The following is a 20,313-nucleotide window of genomic DNA, read 5'->3' as shown; positions in this document are numbered from 1 at the left end:
ACCTTGATATGAAAGACTTTTGCCAGATGGATGATCGTTATTTCCTCCTGCATGCTGTGTGCCATGTGTCCAGTGATACTGTGTCGGACACTTAATTTCAACATTTTGCTGCAAACTGGTTTCCTCAGGATTGCTAATTTTCCATCTGATGTGCTTCTGAGGTGTTTCTAAAGACAGATAACTGTAAAAATATCTGAAAATATGTCTGTCGTTTTAATCCTAATTGGTGTTTTTATGCTTTCTCTTTTCAACATCAGGGTCAGAAAGGTGAACCCGGAGACATTACCGATGTAAGTTGACACCATTGTGTCTGTGTCTGCCCTCTGATGGTATTTTCTCACTGTGCTGTGTTCTGGATGTTTCTGGGCGTCAACCTTTGGGCAGGGGGTGTGTAGCCCCCAGCCAATAACAGCGTGCATGGTGTGAGGGTGGGACTGTATAAAAAGGTAGCGACCAGGTGCCAGACCATAAACACCATCCGGGGGAAGCCGCTATATTGTTGAGCCAGGGAGAAGGGGCCAACTTTGAATGTTTACAAACCCACAAATTGTACTTATTCTGCCTTTAAGTAAAAAAAAAAAAAGAAAGAAAGAAAGAAAGAAAGAAAAAAGCAATGCATAATTACTACAATTAATAAAAAGTCCTGCTTTGAAAATGGATGTATGGGAGTGTTATCGGCAAAATGTACTTTAAAGTATGCTTAAAGCATGAAAATAGTAGGAAAATGGACCTTGTGAGTGTCATTCTATTGGATATTATACTATTACATTATTATTACTGTATCAAGTAGTCAAGTAGCATGAAATGGAAATACTCAGGTCAGTAAAAGTACTCCAAATCTGCTCTGAAGTACATTACTTGAGTAAATGTGTTTAGTTACAGTCCACCACTGTTGTTAGCATCTTACCGCTGGCTGACGTGTGTAAGAATAGTTTTTAGTAGAGTAATAACTAGAGAAATAATAATACATAATTTGAGAAATGCCAAGAATAACCTAGTATTAGTCAGTCTAAGAAGGAAAGGGGTGAGTCAGAGAGAGAGGAGGCAGGTCTGTTAGCCCAGTCATCACAACACAACCGCCATACAATCCTCCATAAAGACTCTTATAGGCCAGTGAAGAATGAGAGAGAGAGCAAACTCTCTGCTGCTGCTGCTGCTGCTGCAGAGCTGCACCTGGAAATGCTTTACCCCTCTGAGTCCGTGGCAGGAAATAAGAAGGCATTGTTTATTGTATGTTTCTTGTAATGCGTCGCCCGAAGAGATTAGCCATTAACAAGTCCGCTCTGATGGGAGAAAGATAATGTTTCCTGATTGCGAGCAGAGCTGAGCCTCAACTGCAACTACATCTGGTAGATATGAGCTGTAGTGGTGGGCCTGAATTTAAAAAGCATTCAGTTTGTGCACTTCAACATGCCTTCATTATCATGACCTTATAGATGACATTTTCTAAGAGATAACTGACATCTTCTCTGTATTTTCCCTTCTTTGCTTGAACAGGTTGTAGGACCAAGAGGACCATCTGGCCCAATGGTATGCACCAAGTTCTGTGTTTGTACATTTTTCCTTAGTAACTGCTGTTTGAAAGCTTTTACAGTTTGCTTTATGCATTGAGAACTGGACATAGAAAGAGCCTGCACCCTGATAGCATTACATTAAGTTGCCAGGCGCCGTTACAGGAAGTGGAAACTGATCTGACATAACAGTAGCAGAGTTCACGAGCTGCAGCTGTTTCTCCTGAGAAAACACCTGAAGTTACTGACTCCTTCGCTGTCTCCTGTTCACCAGGGCCCATCAGGAGAGCAAGGACCCCGCGGACCCAGAGGAGACAAGGGAGAGAAGGTCAGTTTATAACAACAATTAAACATAAATAGTCGTTTTCGTACCAAAAGCTGGACCAACACTGTGCACGGTCACAGCATGTCTTATTGAATCTGATAGCTTTATGTCTCTGAGGGGGTGAGGTGGAGGCGTGGGTGGGGTAATCTGCCATAGCATGCAGGTCTGCAGAATGCTGGCTTTCATTGAGCAGTCTAACTAGTCATGTGTCATTTCCATTAGGCTGTGTGGTCTGGGTTGTTTAACAGATGTGGGACTGTCAGAAACTCATAATGTAAACCTCCGCTTCCCTCCATGTCTCAGTCAGTCAGTCAGTCAGTCAGTGTGGGAAATCATGTGTCGCAGCATTCGCCCGCCTTTGATCACTGTCTTAATGTACCAACAGTTGGATGTGATAATGGCCGCAGGCGACGAGTTTATGTCGTGTAGTCGTCTTGTTTATGCAAATTGAAGCACACAGTGGGCTTTGGCTAGCAGAGGAGAGGCAGCCTCTTAGGTGTTCAGCACATTCTTCGCTCAGGATCCCCTTGCAGGGTAATTTGTCACTACATGCACAGGAGCATGGGAGTCTCACTTGCTCTGATAAATCATCAACGCACTTTACAACCTCAAAGGAAAAAATCTGCATTGTTTTGAATTGTATAGTTGGCCGTGGTCTGAATATTAAAGGTCTTTTTGACGTTTTTTTTACCTTTAAATGTCGAGTTTGGCACAGTTCAAAAAGATAAACTTCAGTCCTGATGGATGACTGGTAGCCACTCAGGTGTTGTAATGTCCTCTCATGTAGTCCGCAGAACAGTTTGGAGACAGTTCAACTGAGCATTAGGCTTCTGTCAACAGTATCTGACAAATGTAGTCCAGTGGTGCATCGTCTGCCAGCGGCTGTGTAATGATTTATCCAAAGTACAACTCGGCTCAAATATTGGCACAAAGGCCTGGAATTAATCAATAGTGACTTGTAGCGATTATTATTCAACGCTTTCCTGCACTCATGTATGCTTAGAAGGTCTGTGGTGTTCGGCTTAGCGCGTCTATAGTTAATGCACCCTTACAACAAAAAGATGATTTTTATTCAAGGACGTATAGTTTGCATTCGCATTACATAGAACACTGGTAAGCTTAGATGTCAAAAAGCACATTGCAGACAGAAAATATAAATATAAGCTGCATATTTGAGTATACTCACAAATCTGAATATTTTTTCGCTGTTTTCTCTTTATAAAATATATATTATGTTTTGGCTTTGAACTGCTGTTTGGACAACACAAGCCTTTTGGACATGACAACTTGGGCTTTGGGAAATTGTAAATGGCTTCTTTTTTCTTCTTTTTTTTAATTATTTTCTTACATGTTATGGACCAAGTCATACACAGATTTGAGTTATTCTTAAGATGCTGCTTCATTTGGTCATTTCAGTTTACAAGAATCAGATTGATCTAATGACAGGTACTCCTTTGATCAGGTCGTACTCTTGTACTTTCGATAGATGTAATAGAAGTTTTCATTCACTGTAATATTAATCATCGTTTTCAGGGAAGCCCTGGTCCCCGCGGCAGAGATGGTGAGCCTGGCACCCCCGGAAACCCCGGCCCCCCTGGACCTCCAGGACCTAATGGACCCCCTGGCCTTGGTGGAGTAAGTATCCCATGACAAGTAGGGGGTTCGCATTCACTGCAGACACAGGAGCTGACAGGTTGAACACTGATGCAAAGCCAAGAATGGCCTCACTTTGACTGGGTGGAATAAGCAGAGAGAAACTGGAGCAAGGAAAAGAATCCAAGAGCACAAAAGATGTGGGAAACTGCTGGCGTTGGGAGGAGGCAGAGAGACAACAGCGAGTGGATGCAGAGAGAGAGAATAGATCGAATGCCTCTCATTCTTTGCAGGAGAAAAGGAGGGAGGGGGTAGACTGAGGGGAGGGGAGGTGGAAGGGCAGGAGGTAGTATGATAGACTTGGGGAGGGGAAGGGAAGGAGCTTTTTTGCAGGGGGGGACAAGGAGACTCTTTGTGAAGGCAAGAGAGATGAAAACCGTTCACATGCCCTCCGTCTCTCCTCTGTCTGCATCAGGATTCACATAATTAGCTCTGCTGCTGATAGTCTGTTAAAAGCTGATCCTCTCCCCTACCAGAGCACCACAGCATCCTCCAAACTCTGCAAATCACTGACAACACATCTGGCCTCCAAGATCATCCTTAAATTTTACATCAGGAAACAGCCAACGCTCACTTTTAATGTGGAAGCATTTCCTCTTAGATTCTTGACCCTGCACTAAATGAGACTTTACTTTACTCTTTACTTTAAAAGCTTCATATCGCTGAGATTTTATAAAAAGGGACCTAAACTATGTTTGTGCATCCTGAATGATGCTTTCCTTTTTTCACCTTTTGCAGAACTTTGCTGCTCAGATGGCCGGCGGTTTCGACGAGAAGGCTGGTGGCGCACAGATGGGTGTGATGCAAGGACCAATGGTGAGCGAGCGATGATGAGATCTGCTGCCACTTTTTTTTTGTTTTTTGTTTTTTTTTTTACAGTTGGCTGCTTGTCAATCTGCTTGGATGCTGTCGTCTCAGAGAGATCAAGAGCTAGAAGGCATGATTAGATCTTCCCATCTGAAGACCCGGGTTAAAGACCTGTGCTGGCCCTTCCAATCCAGTTCCAGTGTTTGTGGCTCATCCTGCACCTTCACCTTTCTGGAGGGGCAAAGACTTCTTTACATGAAGAGCAGCTTCAAAACTGCAAGATGGACACAAATCGCTCATCACCAAGAGAGGAGATGATACCCATTTAGGATTTTAAATCATCAAGGATGAAAGGGAATAAGGAAGAATACCATTTCAAGATGAATCCCTGCAATATGTAGCATCACATCTGGGTTTTTTTACCCTCCTTTGTTGTTGGTTTTTGGAGAAATTTTAGACATAAAAAAGTCAGCCCCCCCTGTGGTGAAGAAAAGAAACTACAAAGTTCTGCTTCCTGATGGAAAATGAGCACCTCACATGGAGTACAGAGGGGTAATTTTATAAACTGAGGAAACAGCCATTGATCGTTATTACATCTCAGGCCTGTGAAGTCGGCTCGCTGGCATGGCAGCCTGCCTGAGATGGAGTGAGGAGCACACTGGGAGCTATTTTGGTTTAGAGAGCTTCAGAGCAGCTTGGCAGCGCCTCAGCCCAGCAGAGGTTTGAGACGCCAGGAGAGGGGGGTGGAGGAGGAGGGAGGCGGCTGGAGTCGATCAGATCCCCACAGTTAGCAGCAGTCTGTGTGGCTTCGCTCCTACTGACTGTCCTTCCACAGTTCTGCCTGAGACCTATACCAGTTCCTTTCTGAAGCCAGCAGCTTGCTGTGGCTTCTGGGGGAGAGAGCAGACTGGTCTGATGTCAAATCACAAGTCAAGCTTATAACCTCTTATACATCTACTCAGAACGCACATATACCAAACAGTCAAACAACGGCCTCACTCAAATGCATGCACACACACATGCATGTACCTGAAACACACATTCAAAGCTGAAGATATAGAGCCCCATTGATCCCCGCTGTGGTAAAGGCTTCCCTCACACACTGAAAGGGGACTTTCATTCGCATCTGAGGACCACTGTGTCGCGCTGCGATGTTTGCTTTGGCCGCTGTCCCTGATTTTTTTTTAAAGCACTAAAATGTGGGTTCATAAAAGCAGGTCTGCTGAAAGGAATATGTTTTTATGCAAGAGGAAAGCTGTCACAAGTGATCTGAATTTCACTCAAGACGTTTATTGACACCAGCTCGTACAGTCGCATCCTTGTGCAGCTGGAGCTCCTCTGCATGTGTGTGTGTGTGTGTGTGTGTGAGAGAGAGAGATAGAGAGGCAGACAGAGAGGAAAAGCGGGGGGATTTGGCTCATCACCTCCACAGAATGTGATTTTCTCCTCTTGAGCGGCGATGCATGAAGTAGAAATCACTTTGGCGTGTGACTCCAACCAGAAGCTCTCGCAGAGCAGATTAAGGTTCAGTCAGAGAGAATTTAGCTGAACAAATCTCGCCTCCCGCTCTGATGCCCGAAACGTTTAGGGATGAAACATTTCGACAAAACCAAACAGTCGGGTATTATGTTGTTGTTCATTCCGTGTCAAGGTGTAAGCAGTCACCTAGAGTTCAAACATGTAAGAGAACAGCACTACCGCTGGTGACCTTTGAACTACAGAAGCACACAGCGGCTGGGAAAAAGAGCTGAGAGAAGGAGAAGAAGAAGAAAAAGAAGAAGAAGAAGAAGAGGGGTTGGAGGTGAAAAGACAAGGATAGAGACAAGAGAAAGTCGAAATGCCACTGAGGAATTTATGGATTTATGGATTTGACAAGTACAGCTGTTGAGTTTTGTGTAGCTTCAGGGCAAAGCAGGTGATATTTTTCTTATAGCTTCTGCAGAATTCAAGTGGACCAGAACTCGCCCACTCCCCTGAACTCCTACACTCAAACCAATTGTGCATTTGTCTGTTTTATTTGTTTATGTTGTTTAAACTGTGTGCATTGGTAAAAAAAAATTTTGTCGTTAGCCTGACGTTGTGTCTCCTGTCTCTACCCCTCAGGGCCCTATGGGTCCCAGAGGACCACCTGGCCCCACCGGATCACCTGTAAGTACCTCCAGACAGCACACAAACCGGGTGCACCTGTAGACGAGATCCTGTGCTCAGTCACAGCCTGTGGGCTAAATCTCATAATTGCAATGAGCTCGATGTCGTGTGCACATACGCCGCATAGTCTGCTTCCTCCCAGTCTTTTTGATAACAGTAATGACCCCAAAAAGACCAGTGACCCTGGCAACAAGGCGGGGATGCCGCAGGCGGATAGATATCAACATTTACACACGGCTCTATTTTAACTGCGAGCTGCTTTCTGGAGGAAGGTGAAAATACTTTGGTCTCACAGCTGCGGGCTCCGGGGCTTTTTCCTATGCCACAGCCCGGACGTGCTGCAGAACACCTGTCAATTTACCGTTCACAGAGCCTATGGGCTTAGACCTCTGCAAACACGCCCCGCCCTTTTCTGCTGCTGCCCGCATCCGAGCTCCACCTGTAGCCCTTTTAGGCCTCCCAGCCTCCTGAGCAAAGCAATTAAGTTGTAGGCAATGCCAGCTGACTTGCCTCAACTTGATGGTTTTACTCACCGTGAGCCCACATTTGGAGAGATGTGTATTTTACTTTAGAGGGGATTCAAACAGGGAAGTGGAGTCATTTTGCGTTGCTGCAGTTTGAAACGTAGAATAATGTGTTACAAAGAAGTAGTTTTTAAATTGTTAGTGTAGTTTTACTCAAAACTGTTGCAACTGCTATGTGTTTTGCTAAAGTTATATATTCAACTAACTTCATAGATTAAGACCATTTAATTATCTACAGGTTACACAGATTTATTACATGACCAAGGTGTAATATAGCCAACTGTTTATGACTGCAGCAAACTCATTTATTTCCATTGTCAGTTGCTCTGATGGTTATTTTTTCAGTTGTTTGATTATTTATTGATTGTTTGGTCTATAAAATATCAGAGATTAGTAAAGGAAAAAATTCCCATCGTGAAGCCCATGCTGGCACTTTCAGATCCCTGACCAACAGTACACAATCCAAAACTTTCAATTTACTATCACAGAAGATGATGAAAAACGGCAAAAAATCTCATGTGAGAGGCTGGAACCTGTGATATTTTTTGGCATTTTTGCTTTTAAAAAATAACAGTAAAAGTAATTTGATTGTCAAAATAGTTGGAGATTAATTTTGTGATCACAGAAAGTTGCTTTTTTTGTATAAAAGACGTTTCACTCTCATCTAACGACCTCTCTCTCCTTTCTACATCCCAGGGCCCACAAGGTTTCCAAGGCAACCCAGGAGAGGCTGGAGAGCCCGGACAATCTGTAAGTATCCCACCGGGTCGCGCTGTAGTCCTTCCCTCAGTTCACACTGCAGGGTTTTTAGAAAAACCTGCTCTATTGCCCGTAAACCTCCTCTCATTTTTATTACCTTCTTTTCCTTTTCAACAGGGTACTGTCTGTTTTCAGCCACTGTACCACATTCCTGTCTAACCTTTCTTTGCTCACCACCTAACTTCTGTATCCCGGTCTCTTCGACCAGCCACCTCCTTCTGTTACGACATTTACAACCCTCTTCAGTCAGCACTTACAGTGTCTCAAACCCAGTGTACTCTCACTTTGTGGGGAGCAGAATTGCAGTTTTCACATGATTTTCTTCTCCTTTCGTCAGACAGTGTCTCACAGACAGCTTCCGAACATTCTCCTTAGATAATTCCCTGCCAGGTAGAAGACCCTACTTTTAGTTTTCTCCCTCCTTGCGGCCCCAGCTCTACCCCCTCTCCACCCTTACATACCCCTCCTGTAGTTTCCACCCTGACCTACGTCCAAGGAGGCTTCCAGAAATCTGCCAGCCCTCCCTCCCCTGTCCTTCCCGTTCCCTCAGCAGGTAGACAGGGCAGGGTCTCCCCTCTGCTGTGTTAATCTGCTCCTGTGGAGCTCAGATGTGCAGCCCCCGAGGTGCCCTCTCTTTCAAAGGTGTTCCAGTGCATCATTATGTGCGATTAAAATCAAGCCTCCTTCCAGAGAATAACTTGACAGTTGCAGAAAGGTCACGCTGTTGGCCAAGTGTTTGTGAAGGCCGGAGATCATTTTAGCCTTTGAAACCATGAGTCAAAGACGGCGTTTTTTTGCATCTGAGCATAAAATTACCAACAAGATGCCTTTAATTAGCTATTAAGATAAGGAAAAATAAAAAAAGCATTCTTGGTGTAACATCTCTTTTATTGTAGTCAGTCAGTGTTTTATTCACAGTGTCTTTTGTCTCTTGTTCTGCCAGTTTAGACAAGAGACAGACTAACACGGAGTAAAAGGGAGAGCGGCCATTTAGATGGAAACAGTGACAGAACCAATAGATATATTAACACACATGGAGAGAGAAAGCTGAAAAAGAAGCTGGCAGAGGAGAAGAAAAAAAGATGGAAACACTGAACTTTGTACAAAGGATTTTGGACGACGATGCTGAAGTATTTGTTCCATCTTTTTGGCCTCATCCTGCCCATAAATCCTGCTAAGTCTGATCTCTTCAAAACACGTGCTTCAATACAAATAGATTTACATTACTTAGAAAGCGAAGTTCACTTATAGAGCTGAGATAATGATGAAAGTCTCGTGCTGTCATGTGTCAGATCTGGCAGCTGGTTGTAAAGTGACAGAGAGTAGCAGTTAAACTGCATAACATCGCCCTCTGTTGGCTGTGAATGGGAACTGTGTCTCACCTTTGCTGGTTTTCTTTTTCATTAATAGGGCCCCATGGGTCCCCGTGGCCCCCCTGGACCCTCTGGAAAACCCGGAGACGATGTAAGTGTGTCTGTCAAAACTAAATAAAACCGTGAGCACATTTCTAATGAGCAGGAACTCTGACAAGGCTGATACATAATGAAGCTTAATTACCGTCCTCATATCAAGTATCCTGGGTGTATTCTGTAAAATATCAACATCTGTGCTGAGTGTCCTTTAAATGTCATTTATTAATATCCCATTCCAGGCCTTTCGACAAGTAATGGTTACATAAAAACACATTTTTATTTATTTGTTATTTGTTTAAGGATTCTATTATTACTATAAATCACATTGTCCCCATTATAAATTGATTTAGCTGCTATTTTTAACCTCTTGTTATCTACAGCTTGCAATATGTTTGTTTGGTATTATTACTGTTATGCTACCATAAAGAATGCAGGATATCAGTGTCATTTTACTGTCTGTACTGTTTCGATCAGTCCACAGACTTTGCTGCTCTGTGCTAAGCTAACACAGCAACTTCGACAGTGCTATGAGACATATCTTGTATTACTTCCATACGCTTATGCTTTTACAGTATTCAATAAATTCTGTACTGCCTTGTCTATTGCTTATTGTGATCAAACACAGCACTCGTGATGCACAACTGGATGAATCTTTAACATCTGTCGTGGACATTAATGTCTCTCTTTCATTCAGCATTATGCATAACGTGAATAAAATATTTCATGTTGCTTTCTTCAGCAACCTAAGTGTAATTCCTACTTTTAGCCACATGGTGGCAGCAGACATGACATATCACAGATGTCCACAAGGAGTGCTCTCTCTCTCCCACACATCACTACATTAAATTTCAGTACCGCATTTAAAAAGTAATTAAATGGAAGTCGTGGATTTAGACATTTTTAATAACATTTTGTCTCCGGCTCTCTGTTTGTGTTTTAGGGTGAAGCTGGCAAGCCTGGAAAATCAGGCGAGCGTGGACCTGCTGGACCCCAGGTGAGATTTCTGTGGCTGTTGATTCAGTTTTTGAGCTCTGAGACTCTTTTGATATGCTGTAAGGTTTTATTTTGTTTGTGCCTCCGATGGTCAGCAGCCAGCCTGGTAATAAGTTGTGAGAAATGAGTTTCTAATAGCAGCTGACACACTGAGGCAGATTCTTTGGCTGGAAGTAATCTGATTTGGGGTAACTTTGTCTAAACTTTTATGTAATGGACTTCACATTCAGTTACAGTGATGCTGTCACTTCAGAATAATCAACTCAATTTGTCATTAAACAATAGAGCAGCTTCCACCATAACTGACAGTAATGATGGATGACTGTACAGACTGAGCGCCTAAAGATTTTGATTAGAATGTTCAAATGTAAATTACTTGAGCTAAAATGATGTTCAGATGAAGTCATTTATCATGTCAAGCCAAGAATTAGAGCTTCTTTTGTTTGGTCTGAAGATCCCATGTGATCAATACTTGAGCCAAAATTGGTTTTAAGTTTTGGTTTCAATAGCTTGTTCCAACCTAATGGAAATAACTGCTTCAAATCTCATTTTAAACCTTTTAATGTCCTGATGTTACCTTTCCCACATCTGTCCCAACCTTGACAGCAACATTATTTTAGCATCTGTTTAGCATCATCTTCCTTCGCTCTACTGTATTTTAATCTCCTGCACTGTTGCATGGCAGGGAGCTCGTGGATTCCCGGGAACACCTGGCCTGCCTGGCATCAAGGGACACAGAGTGAGTGTGGTTGCTGTCCATTAATGGTTTCCAGGGAAGTTAGATTATTGGTTGCGTTCTCATGATCGGCCTCCTCACTGTGCGCAATCTCTCTTTGTAGGGTTATTCAGGTCTTGATGGTGCAAAGGGAGAGACTGGAGCTGTTGGGGCTAAGGTAAGTTTTACTCTGTGCGTGTTCAGAAGAGTAGATAATGGACTAACTTGCCTCGCCTTACTCACAGATACATATCCTGTCCTCTTCTTTAGGGTGAGGCTGGTGCTCCCGGAGAGAACGGCGCACCCGGACCGATGGTGTGTAACACCAGACATCACACCAGCAACACGTGAAAACAAAAATAGAAGTACAAACCCGCTTATAATGGCAAACTGATCATTAAGGTTTCCTCTCATCTCCCTCACCCACACAGGGACCTCGTGGTTTGCCTGGCGAGAGAGGCCGTTCTGGACCCAGTGGAGCTGCTGTGAGTGTCTTCCTGCTTTCTGAAACTCTCCACCAGTAGTTGTGTCTCATTGTTAAGGGACCAAAGGTTTTGACCCCATGTGCTGATAATATATTGTTCATTCAGGGAGCACGTGGAAACGATGGCTTGCCCGGTCCTGCTGGTCCCCCAGTAAGTTTTTTTTGTCTCATTTAATTCATTTTCATCATTCGCTTGAGTAAGAAATACATACATATGAGATTTTCATGGTACAATAGCTGTCTCAGAAAATGTCTTGGTATGATCACGCTATCGCACATTTTATTATCGTTGTTATTTTTATAATCAGTTAAAATGACCCTTAAAGAAATGAAGACAGAGGGTTTTTCTGGTTAAACAAACTCTTCATTATAATGTCACACATATTATGTCCTCACTAATTCAATAACACCATTGATGGTGTTATTGATGGTAGAATTCAGTATCGTAAACGAGTAATGTTGTGATAGCCATCAGTATGTATCATGAACCAGTCCACCACACACAGCCCGGCCTGCAGCCTGATGGGCGTCTCTGCACCTGCATGTGTCGGTGATGCTGAGCTAACAGACAGTCTTTTCCTCTCTGTAGGGCCCCGTCGGTCCTTCTGGAGCTCCAGGCTTCCCTGGCTCTCCTGGTGCAAAGGTAAGTCACAAGTTACCAAACTCGTACCCCCACTTCCTCTTCACCTTCACCTTTGTGGGTTTATTCTGTGAATAAGCGACTCTGTCTGGTGTCTGTCCCGTCTTTTCTGTGAGAAAACTAGTTGAACTTCTGTCCTACTCACTGTGGGCTTTCACTCTAAAAAAACAAGTTGTGTGTACAGCAGGTGCAAAGACGTGGGTTTTGTCACTTCTGTGTAGTTAGAATAAGACTTTCTTGAATCCAATAAAAAAGTGAATATGTAAGAAAATGGCGGCGCTCAGCTCAGGGAGGATTTTGTGAGGACAAGTTGAAATGCTTTAGTGAAATCGGAGAAGGGTGCTCTGCATTGAAAAGTGCTTTAAGCCTCCATCTGTGTGGAAAATTAGGGAGGAGGGTTTTTTTTAAAGTGTTATTCTCCCTCTCTCACTGTCTTCTTGCCTCTCTCTGCTTTACATCTGATTTATTCCTCCTGCATGGCAGACAGGCTCTGCTCTGTGCTCGAGGGCCCAGACCTGGTGGTTTGCTTTCTTCTTTGAGCCCCTTGGTAGTTTGGGAAAATCTTTTAGGAATTGCAAGTGGAGTATCTCTTTACAAAATCCAGGAGTTTCCCTTGAAGTAATCAAAGCGCACTCGGCTCAAGATGGGAAAATGTGCGTCTGTGTGTGTGTGTGTGTGTGTGTGTGTGTGTGCGTCAAATCAACATACATCAATTTACACTTTGTTTGTCTGCAGGAGAGTCTGTGGTCCTGTGTGTGAGCGTGTGTTTTTGTGTGACTTTATAATATTCCCTGAAGCGTCCCATGGTGAGGAACGTTAAAAGTCTCATATTACGTTATTGTGCTGTAGCCTGCCTGAGAGCTCATGAAATGCAGCCTCGTCTTCCTTGCTGAGCCTTATGAGCAAGGCTTTGCAGTTAAAAAGGACCCAAGACTAACACAATAAAAAAAGCTAGCTAGACAAAAACAACACAGTTATCTGAACCTCAGCTGAATAAACCGTGCTCCCGAACTGAAAAGACCTAACAGAGACAACTTCCACCCGGCTCCAACCGAGCCTCGGCGGTGTATTTTTCAGCACCAGCCAAGCTTTCGCCTCTAAAATGCTGAGAATTTTTTCCACAACTTAAAAAAAAAAAAAGAGCAGATGTTCCTCCCTTTGCCCCACTTTTCATCTTTGTTTCAGAGCCAGTGAAATACTGGCTCTGACAGCACCGGCTGAGGGAAAAGAAAAATTCAGTGCACTACATCACCATTTTTCACAAACACTTACAATCTCTATTATGTCATACTATTGAGTCTGCAAAGTCTACAAAGCTGCAGCAACAGCAGAGGAATTCCATTCACCAGCATGCTGAAAAAGCTGCATACCACCAGTGTGGTAAAATCTCTGGCTGGTGTCTGCAGTTCCTCTGAACGGTGGCCCAAGACCTATTTTTATACCAAACCACACGGCCTGCAAAACTATGCACCTGGCTTTGGAGAAAACACTTTGTAACTGCGGTCGAGATTATTTTTTTTATTTAAAGTGCAACTGCTTTATAAGCATGGAACTCTAATTGTCTTGACATTGAAATGTCTTTCTGTGCGATGGTTTGTGTTCTGTTTTTTCTCAAATTAAGACCGACAGTATGATCGCAGATTTTTTAACTCAGCTTTTCACCTGGTATTCTTATTCTCAGATAATTTAATCACTATGTAAAGTAACAGCATGACAGCTTCACAATGCGATCACCCAGCAGCAGCCAAAAGAGAAATGAGCTCAGCGACCACAAGGAGCAGATCAAATGTGATTAAATGCGAGGCTGTATAAAACACGTGCATGGTCTCCATGACGTCATGGTCTCCATGTCGTGATAGGTTTCTAAAGAGCCGTTGAAGCTCAGCGACAGTGGCTGTGGCCGACACCATCTCGGCAGCGCCTGACTCTGTTGGGTGGATCTGTGTTGGGGGCCAAATTAGCCCTGGTCGTTGAAACATAGCGGCTAGCTGTCACTCAAAGAAGCCATGCCCATAATTATGCATAATTTTAAGCCTTAATATAATTAAAATAAATAAGTTATATAAAAATTCGCCCCTGTACAGTTGAAGAAGGAAATTAGCTCCAGAGACCAGAGCTGTTTTTCGCACCAGGCTGTAAACATTCTGCTTTGAAGTTGGGTATGTTAATATGAGGGTCTATGGGGATCAACTCGCTTTTGGAGGCAGCCTCGAGTGGCCATTTGAAGAACTGCAGTTTATGCTGCTTCATTTTCCAGCCCTGGAGGATGCTGGTGGATTAGCATCTACTGTCCCTCTCACTCCCCGGTCTCCCCTCCCCTTCCCCTGAGCTGACGTAGAGCAGTAATACCAGCAGCAGCATCTGCAGCCATAAGCACACAGTTGATGAACTGCACATGTCAGCAGAAACGGTGAATACTTGAATACGCCTGTTGAGGTGGAGCACAGACCTCTGGCACCTCCATGGATGGTTGGTTAACTGATTTCAGTTGCAGCGTCCCCCAAGCTGTCAACACAGACAGGACAACTCAACCGCCTCTGGTCAAAGGGTGTGTTGGATGTGTGTTGCTGTGTGTAATTGCTGCTGTCATGTGAGATCAGCAGCGCAGCTATCTGCCTGAGCTGTCAATCATTTGTTGCCTAGCAATACTGATGCTTCGCTCCCACATTTAGATTTATACTCCATTCAAATGTCAGTTGAAGTGTTTTTCCTGGGCTGCTCTTCTCTTCTTCTTCTTTTTTATATCCGTTATCTCTTATGTTTTATTGATTTACTGTTATTTATGTCTTGTTACAGTTAAAGGAATTTCCCATTAAAAATTAGACCCCAGATCTTTTAAGAACTTTCTGGTTAAATCTTATCTCCTCTTCTCTCCTATAACACAACCTTGTTGTTTAAAATCAGCCCTGTGGCAAAAAAACAGACATTTATAACATACTAGAACATTTATAGCCACCAGCTTAACTTCTACTTTTTCTGCAGCTCGTTTTCTGTTGGATTCATCTGTTCTATTTTAGACGATCGCCAGTTATTATGTGTACTTTAACTTCCCAACATCTTTGTTTGCATGTTGATTTAATGTCACCTTTCCTCAGGGAGAAGCTGGACCTACTGGCGCTCGTGGACCTGAGGGTGCTCAGGGACCCCGTGGAGAGTCTGGCACTCCTGGATCACCTGGACCTTCTGGCGCTTCTGTAAGTGATGCCGTAAACACTCATTTAAAAGGAGAAACATAGTATATTAACTATAGCAGAGCATTATGTCATGTGTTGTACTTGTCGACATTTTTCAGGTGATAGAAACGTTTTAATGCATTAACAGAAGTGAGCTGTAGGAAGAAAATGCATGTTTTAACGCTGCAGATTAGACCAATCACTCCCAGGACAATGATTGTCTCTTTTTCTGTGCAGGGAAACCCTGGTACTGATGGTATCCCTGGATCCAAAGGATCAGCTGTAAGTATAAAACTCTTCTTGGAATAAGTCAGTTTTAGTTAAATGTGGCGCTTGTTGTGTTATGTTGCCTTCGTACTTACATCAAGCAGGGAGGAGGATTCACTGTGAACGTTACACTGACATTATTGGCTCACAGCAGAATGAATGGTAACTCATTGTGGACTTCATCTGCTCAGATGAGTGACTGACGTCTCTTCCTCTGTAGGGTGCTCCTGGTATCGCTGGTGCTCCTGGTTTCCCTGGACCTCGTGGGCCTCCCGGGCCTCAGGGAGCAACTGGACCTCTCGGGCCCAAAGGAACATCTGTATGTCCTCACTGTGTCGTTCATGGATTAATCATTCATTTCATGTTCCAGATAAAGACATGGCACAGAAAGGATGATCACGACCTGTTGCTTTCTCTCTCTTGTGTCTCTCTGGTTGTCTGTGCATCTGTCCGTTATTGTCTAGGGAGACCCAGGTATTCCAGGGTTCAAGGGAGAGGCTGGACCCAAAGGAGAAATTGTGAGTTCTATTTTCTTTGACACCAAACCCTAACCCGTAAACACAGTATCACTTTGAAGATCTATTAAATTTAAAATCAGCAGATTTGATGCTTCAAATCAAGCCATCTGAACAGACTTCTGAAGGTTTCTCATGTCCTGTGAGAAGTAATTTCTGTTGCTGAAACCAGTTTCAAGTCATCAATTTTCTACTTAACTTCTCTACTTTTCTGCGAGTCTTTCTTTCTCGCTGTGATAACATGCTCTGTTGTGGTTGTGTTCCCCAGGGACCAGCTGGTCTTCAGGGAGCTCCTGGCCCACAAGGAGAAGAAGGAAAGAGAGGACCCCGGGGCGAGCCTGGTGCTGCTGGACCACTTGGACCTCCAGGAGAGAGAGTGCGTAACATCTAATGGTTGAAGACATTTTATAGATTTATAGATCAATGGTTGTCAAATATCTTAATGTTGTAGAGCTCTTATAATGCACAGTTGATTCAGTGGGTGTACGGTATACGGGGTAATATTGGTGAAAGTAAAACTGTGTCTACATTTTTAATGAGGCTAATTTCAATCAAATTAAACTTTAATAAAATAGTTTCTTATTTTGTTTGGCACCACCTGGGAACCTGTTCAAGAACCACTACTTTGTTGTTATACTCATAACCCTGACTCTGTTTTCTGTGTAGGGAGCCCCCGGTAACCGTGGTTTCCCTGGTCAAGACGGTCTGGCTGGCCCCAAGGCGAGTATCACCAGTCAACAGTTACACTCGTTCCTGAGAAGTGGCTTTATTACTGCTGTAGGAACAGAAAATCTGCTCTGAAAGAGAAAATGAAGGTGGACGCCTTTAGAGGACGCAGATCTGGCAGAGGAAGAGGAGAGATGAAGAAATTTATGCAGGCGACGCGTCAACAGTCAGTAAATCTGTGAAACTGAATTAACGGATTCCATATGCTGCATATTGCATATGGAAATTGCTGTCAACAGCGATCAATATTCTCACTGGTTCTCTGCTTGTTTTAAAATGTAAAAAAATAGCACGAATCACATATGGCCCACACGGCTCTGCTCACTGGAGTTTACTGCAGCATCATCAGGACTTACAGACATGCCTGACGTTGTCAGTCTCTGCAGAATGACAGTAATGACAGTAGTATAAACACTAAAAGACCATATTAATTTAGCTAATATACAGTAATATTCAATATATATTGTGATTATGCAGCCATAGATATGTACATGGTGGGATAGTGCACATAAAAGCATTTCTCAAAGAGTTAGAGATGTAGAAATTATGATTTGTGCCAGTTTTAGTGATATTATCTACTGTATTCTTTGACAATACAAGAGTTACAGATCTACAAAATTGCATTGTGATGTTTTTCATAAATTAAATGAAAATCAGCATCTTACTGTAAAACCTTAAATTTCCCAACACTGTGAATTGTTTTTCTCCAAGACATAAAAAAAAAGACTTTCACAGTCATACTAATATGACCAAAAAGTTGTATTATTCTGTAGCTGTAACTTTATTTCATCTGTCGATATTTAGCATTTTAAATCTCAGGACTGAGTTGGTGATCTGTCCTATACTTGGGAATGATTCATTTAGAAATCAGAATTTGGAAAGTGACCAAAAACTCATTTCACTGAGCATTTTATTGACTGAGTCGCTCCTGATGACATCTCTAAAAGATCATTTTTCACCTCATTAACTCATAATAACTCCTGAATCAGGCTAAATTGCACAAAGCGGTGTACAGCTTTGATACAGTGTGCTCGATGAGGTGCGTAATAAGACTGAACTCAGATCAGCACCTTCACTGGTGAGTGAATGACGGACATGATACATTTCCAGTGAGGAGCAATGAGTGAAATTCATCAGCACTTCCGTTTCTTCATCACGTCACCTGGAGCTCATGTGCAGCCGGCAATGAAGCATAATCAAGCGTAACTCCACGGCGTGGCCACAAGATGGCAGCATAGCCCAGAAACTGGTCAGGCACCGATGACCTACATGTCCCTCGTCGGCAAAGCCAGCGTCTCATTTAACATTATCTCCCAGCACAATTTCATTTATCCCAAAATGAATCTGTCAGAGTTTAATCTCCTCATCTGCAGCAGGTCAATGAAGCTCCTTCACACTATTAAAAGAGAAGCTTATTTCCTCTGTGGTTTGGGAAGGAAGTCTCACCTCCTTTATGGCTGACTGAGTGACCAACCCCTGTTTTATTCTCTCTCTCTCTCCTTACACAGGGAGCCCCTGGTGAGCGTGGACCCTCTGGTGCCAGTGGTCCCAAGGGTGCCAACGGTGACCCCGGCCGCCCTGGAGAGTCTGGCCTTCCTGGTGCCAGAGTAAGCACTTCCTTTACCAATAATGACATGAATCTGGATGTGGGTGACCTGCAGAAGTATGTTGTAAAGCATGCAGAAATAAAGAAACAACCAATGGTTTTTAGATTGATTTCAATATATCTTTAAATCTACTAGATGTATTTACAATTTGTTATCTGATTGCACTTTAATATTAAAAAAGTTAATGTTATTGAAGATTCATTCTCTGCTGACCACACCGTCGCTGTCCTGTGCAAACCATGTATCTCCATTCAGTTTTTAATGGGTTAAAGGCCAGTCCAAGAAAAACAGCCCTGTCTGCTCCCTGCTTCGTGCAAAGCATTTTTAGATCCAGTGAGTTTTTCAATGATTAATTTAGTCTAAGAAGGAAGAAAATTTTCTTATCTCATAAGGGAACACTTAAAGAGGTGCTCCAGTGATTTAGTACTGCACTTCCAGAAAGTTTGGGGACTCAAAAGAGCTTCGGAGTCAGAGGCCCAAATATCCTGAGTCTCAGTCCCTTGTGTGGGTCAAGATCTAAAACCACTGGACTGACTGTGAGACTGTCACCACAATGTAACCAACTGCATTTTCCCATTAAATACTACCTGCCAGATAAACACCCTCATCTTTCAAGTTTGCAGTATTGGCTCCCTGTTAAAAGAGAAGCATTGCACCATTACATTGCTGGAGCTGCAATGGACATTTGTTTAAAAAGGATCGAAATCGATACAGCAGAACCAGAGATCTGAGCTACACACTTTTTCTTTCTACTTTTAGTACGTGCTGCCACTGCCCTTACAAAGTTCAGTACATGCACCTAGATCTTTAGCGCGAAATTTCAAGACAAAAGTATGTGATTTGGAACTTAGCTAATATGCTCTCTCTGAGGCGTGGTCAATGTGACGTTATCTTCTGCCGTGCAAAGGATTGTGGGTCAGAAGGGACAGAAAAGCATGGTGGCTTGCATACTACAAACTGGGGCTGGATACAGTGGACTCTCCTGGCATTATGGGCATACTGCATTTGATGTACTGGGTACTGAAATGCAGCCATCATCTTTTTTTATTCCCATATACTACCCACAATGCAATGCAACCATTAGCAGTCAGCCAGAGATTCAGGTGTGTGCTCCAGCGGCGACTGTAGCCTCAAGCTGCTAACCTCAAGCAGAGATGAGGAGGAGTGGGCTTTTTTTTTTTTTTTTTTCATTTTAAACTCGTAGTCTTCAGCTCTAACGGATGCTGACTCAAGTGGCACACTTTATCAGACTTTGCACAGCTTCCTCTGGAGCCACAAACGTCTTTACGCAACTTTTTTCACGCACACAGCAGTGGTACTCCCCAAGACCTGTAAACAGACTTTTATGTTTAAAATAGGTTTCCCTTTAACAATTTGAAATCTCTAAACCCAAGCTGAGATAATGCTGAGACTTGGCAAAGCCCCTCCAGGGCCACAGAAAACAAAGTGCAGCGCTCCCCATGTGGAGCACACTGACCTTTATGTGTGAAATTGGTGGAATTACCCTTTAATCCCTTGTTTTATGTGAAAAAGTCACCAGCTTTTTGGAGATACATGGTTTTCACTGGGGAGCATTTGCACCTCTGTGTGCAGTGATTTCACTTCCCAACAGCAACACAGGTGGTTAATATTTGCAATCACTACAGAGGAAGTACGCTCGTTAAAGTAGCGAGTCCATTAACATCAGTAACCTGAAGTTTGCTCTCATTCATAATTCAGGTGTTCATCATTTCCATCAGTAGGTGTTGAACTGCTTGTTGCACACGGCAACACAGTTCCCACCTCTCTGAGTACATGTGTGCATATAGATGTCTGATGACTCACCTGGCTCACGTGTGTTTCTGTTCTCCTCTGTCAGGGCCTGACTGGACGCCCCGGTGACGCCGGTCCTCAAGGCAAAGTTGGACCTTCTGTAAGTGCACTTTTTCCTGCTGTAATGTGTTTTTTGCGGCCCTGTAAATCCATAAAAACAATCACATCTATCCTCACGCAGCATGAGCGGGGTTTTTTTATATATATATACATGTGGAACAAGCAGTTAGAGACTTGTAATT

The 20,313-nt window shown here is 43.2% G+C and overlaps 1 protein-coding gene across 2 annotated transcripts in view; it reads left to right on the top strand.

The window, feature by feature from the left end:
• Positions 1–20,313, top strand: part of col2a1b (collagen, type II, alpha 1b) — a 49,278-nt gene that overhangs the window by 5,556 nt on the left and 23,409 nt on the right. For both annotated transcript variants that reach the window (XM_041947150.1, XM_041947140.1), the window contains 23 exons: positions 258–290; positions 1,498–1,530; positions 1,786–1,839; positions 3,370–3,471; positions 4,228–4,305; positions 6,400–6,444; positions 7,665–7,718; positions 9,138–9,191; positions 10,080–10,133; positions 10,818–10,871; positions 10,972–11,025; positions 11,118–11,162; positions 11,279–11,332; positions 11,438–11,482; positions 11,921–11,974; positions 15,067–15,165; positions 15,382–15,426; positions 15,632–15,730; positions 15,876–15,929; positions 16,195–16,302; positions 16,593–16,646; positions 18,161–18,259; positions 20,118–20,171. In XM_041947150.1, coding sequence (XP_041803084.1) covers positions 258–290; positions 1,498–1,530; positions 1,786–1,839; positions 3,370–3,471; positions 4,228–4,305; positions 6,400–6,444; positions 7,665–7,718; positions 9,138–9,191; positions 10,080–10,133; positions 10,818–10,871; positions 10,972–11,025; positions 11,118–11,162; positions 11,279–11,332; positions 11,438–11,482; positions 11,921–11,974; positions 15,067–15,165; positions 15,382–15,426; positions 15,632–15,730; positions 15,876–15,929; positions 16,195–16,302; positions 16,593–16,646; positions 18,161–18,259; positions 20,118–20,171 — 1,425 coding nt within the window. The remainder of the gene's footprint in view (positions 1–257; positions 291–1,497; positions 1,531–1,785; positions 1,840–3,369; positions 3,472–4,227; positions 4,306–6,399; positions 6,445–7,664; positions 7,719–9,137; positions 9,192–10,079; positions 10,134–10,817; positions 10,872–10,971; positions 11,026–11,117; positions 11,163–11,278; positions 11,333–11,437; positions 11,483–11,920; positions 11,975–15,066; positions 15,166–15,381; positions 15,427–15,631; positions 15,731–15,875; positions 15,930–16,194; positions 16,303–16,592; positions 16,647–18,160; positions 18,260–20,117; positions 20,172–20,313) is intronic.

Source organism: Chelmon rostratus, chromosome 2, assembly GCF_017976325.1.
Source record: "Chelmon rostratus isolate fCheRos1 chromosome 2, fCheRos1.pri, whole genome shotgun sequence".
NCBI lineage: Eukaryota > Metazoa > Chordata > Actinopteri > Chaetodontiformes > Chaetodontidae > Chelmon > Chelmon rostratus.
Note: the sequence above shows the minus strand (reverse complement) of the source record. Positions and strands in the feature narration are given on the sequence as shown.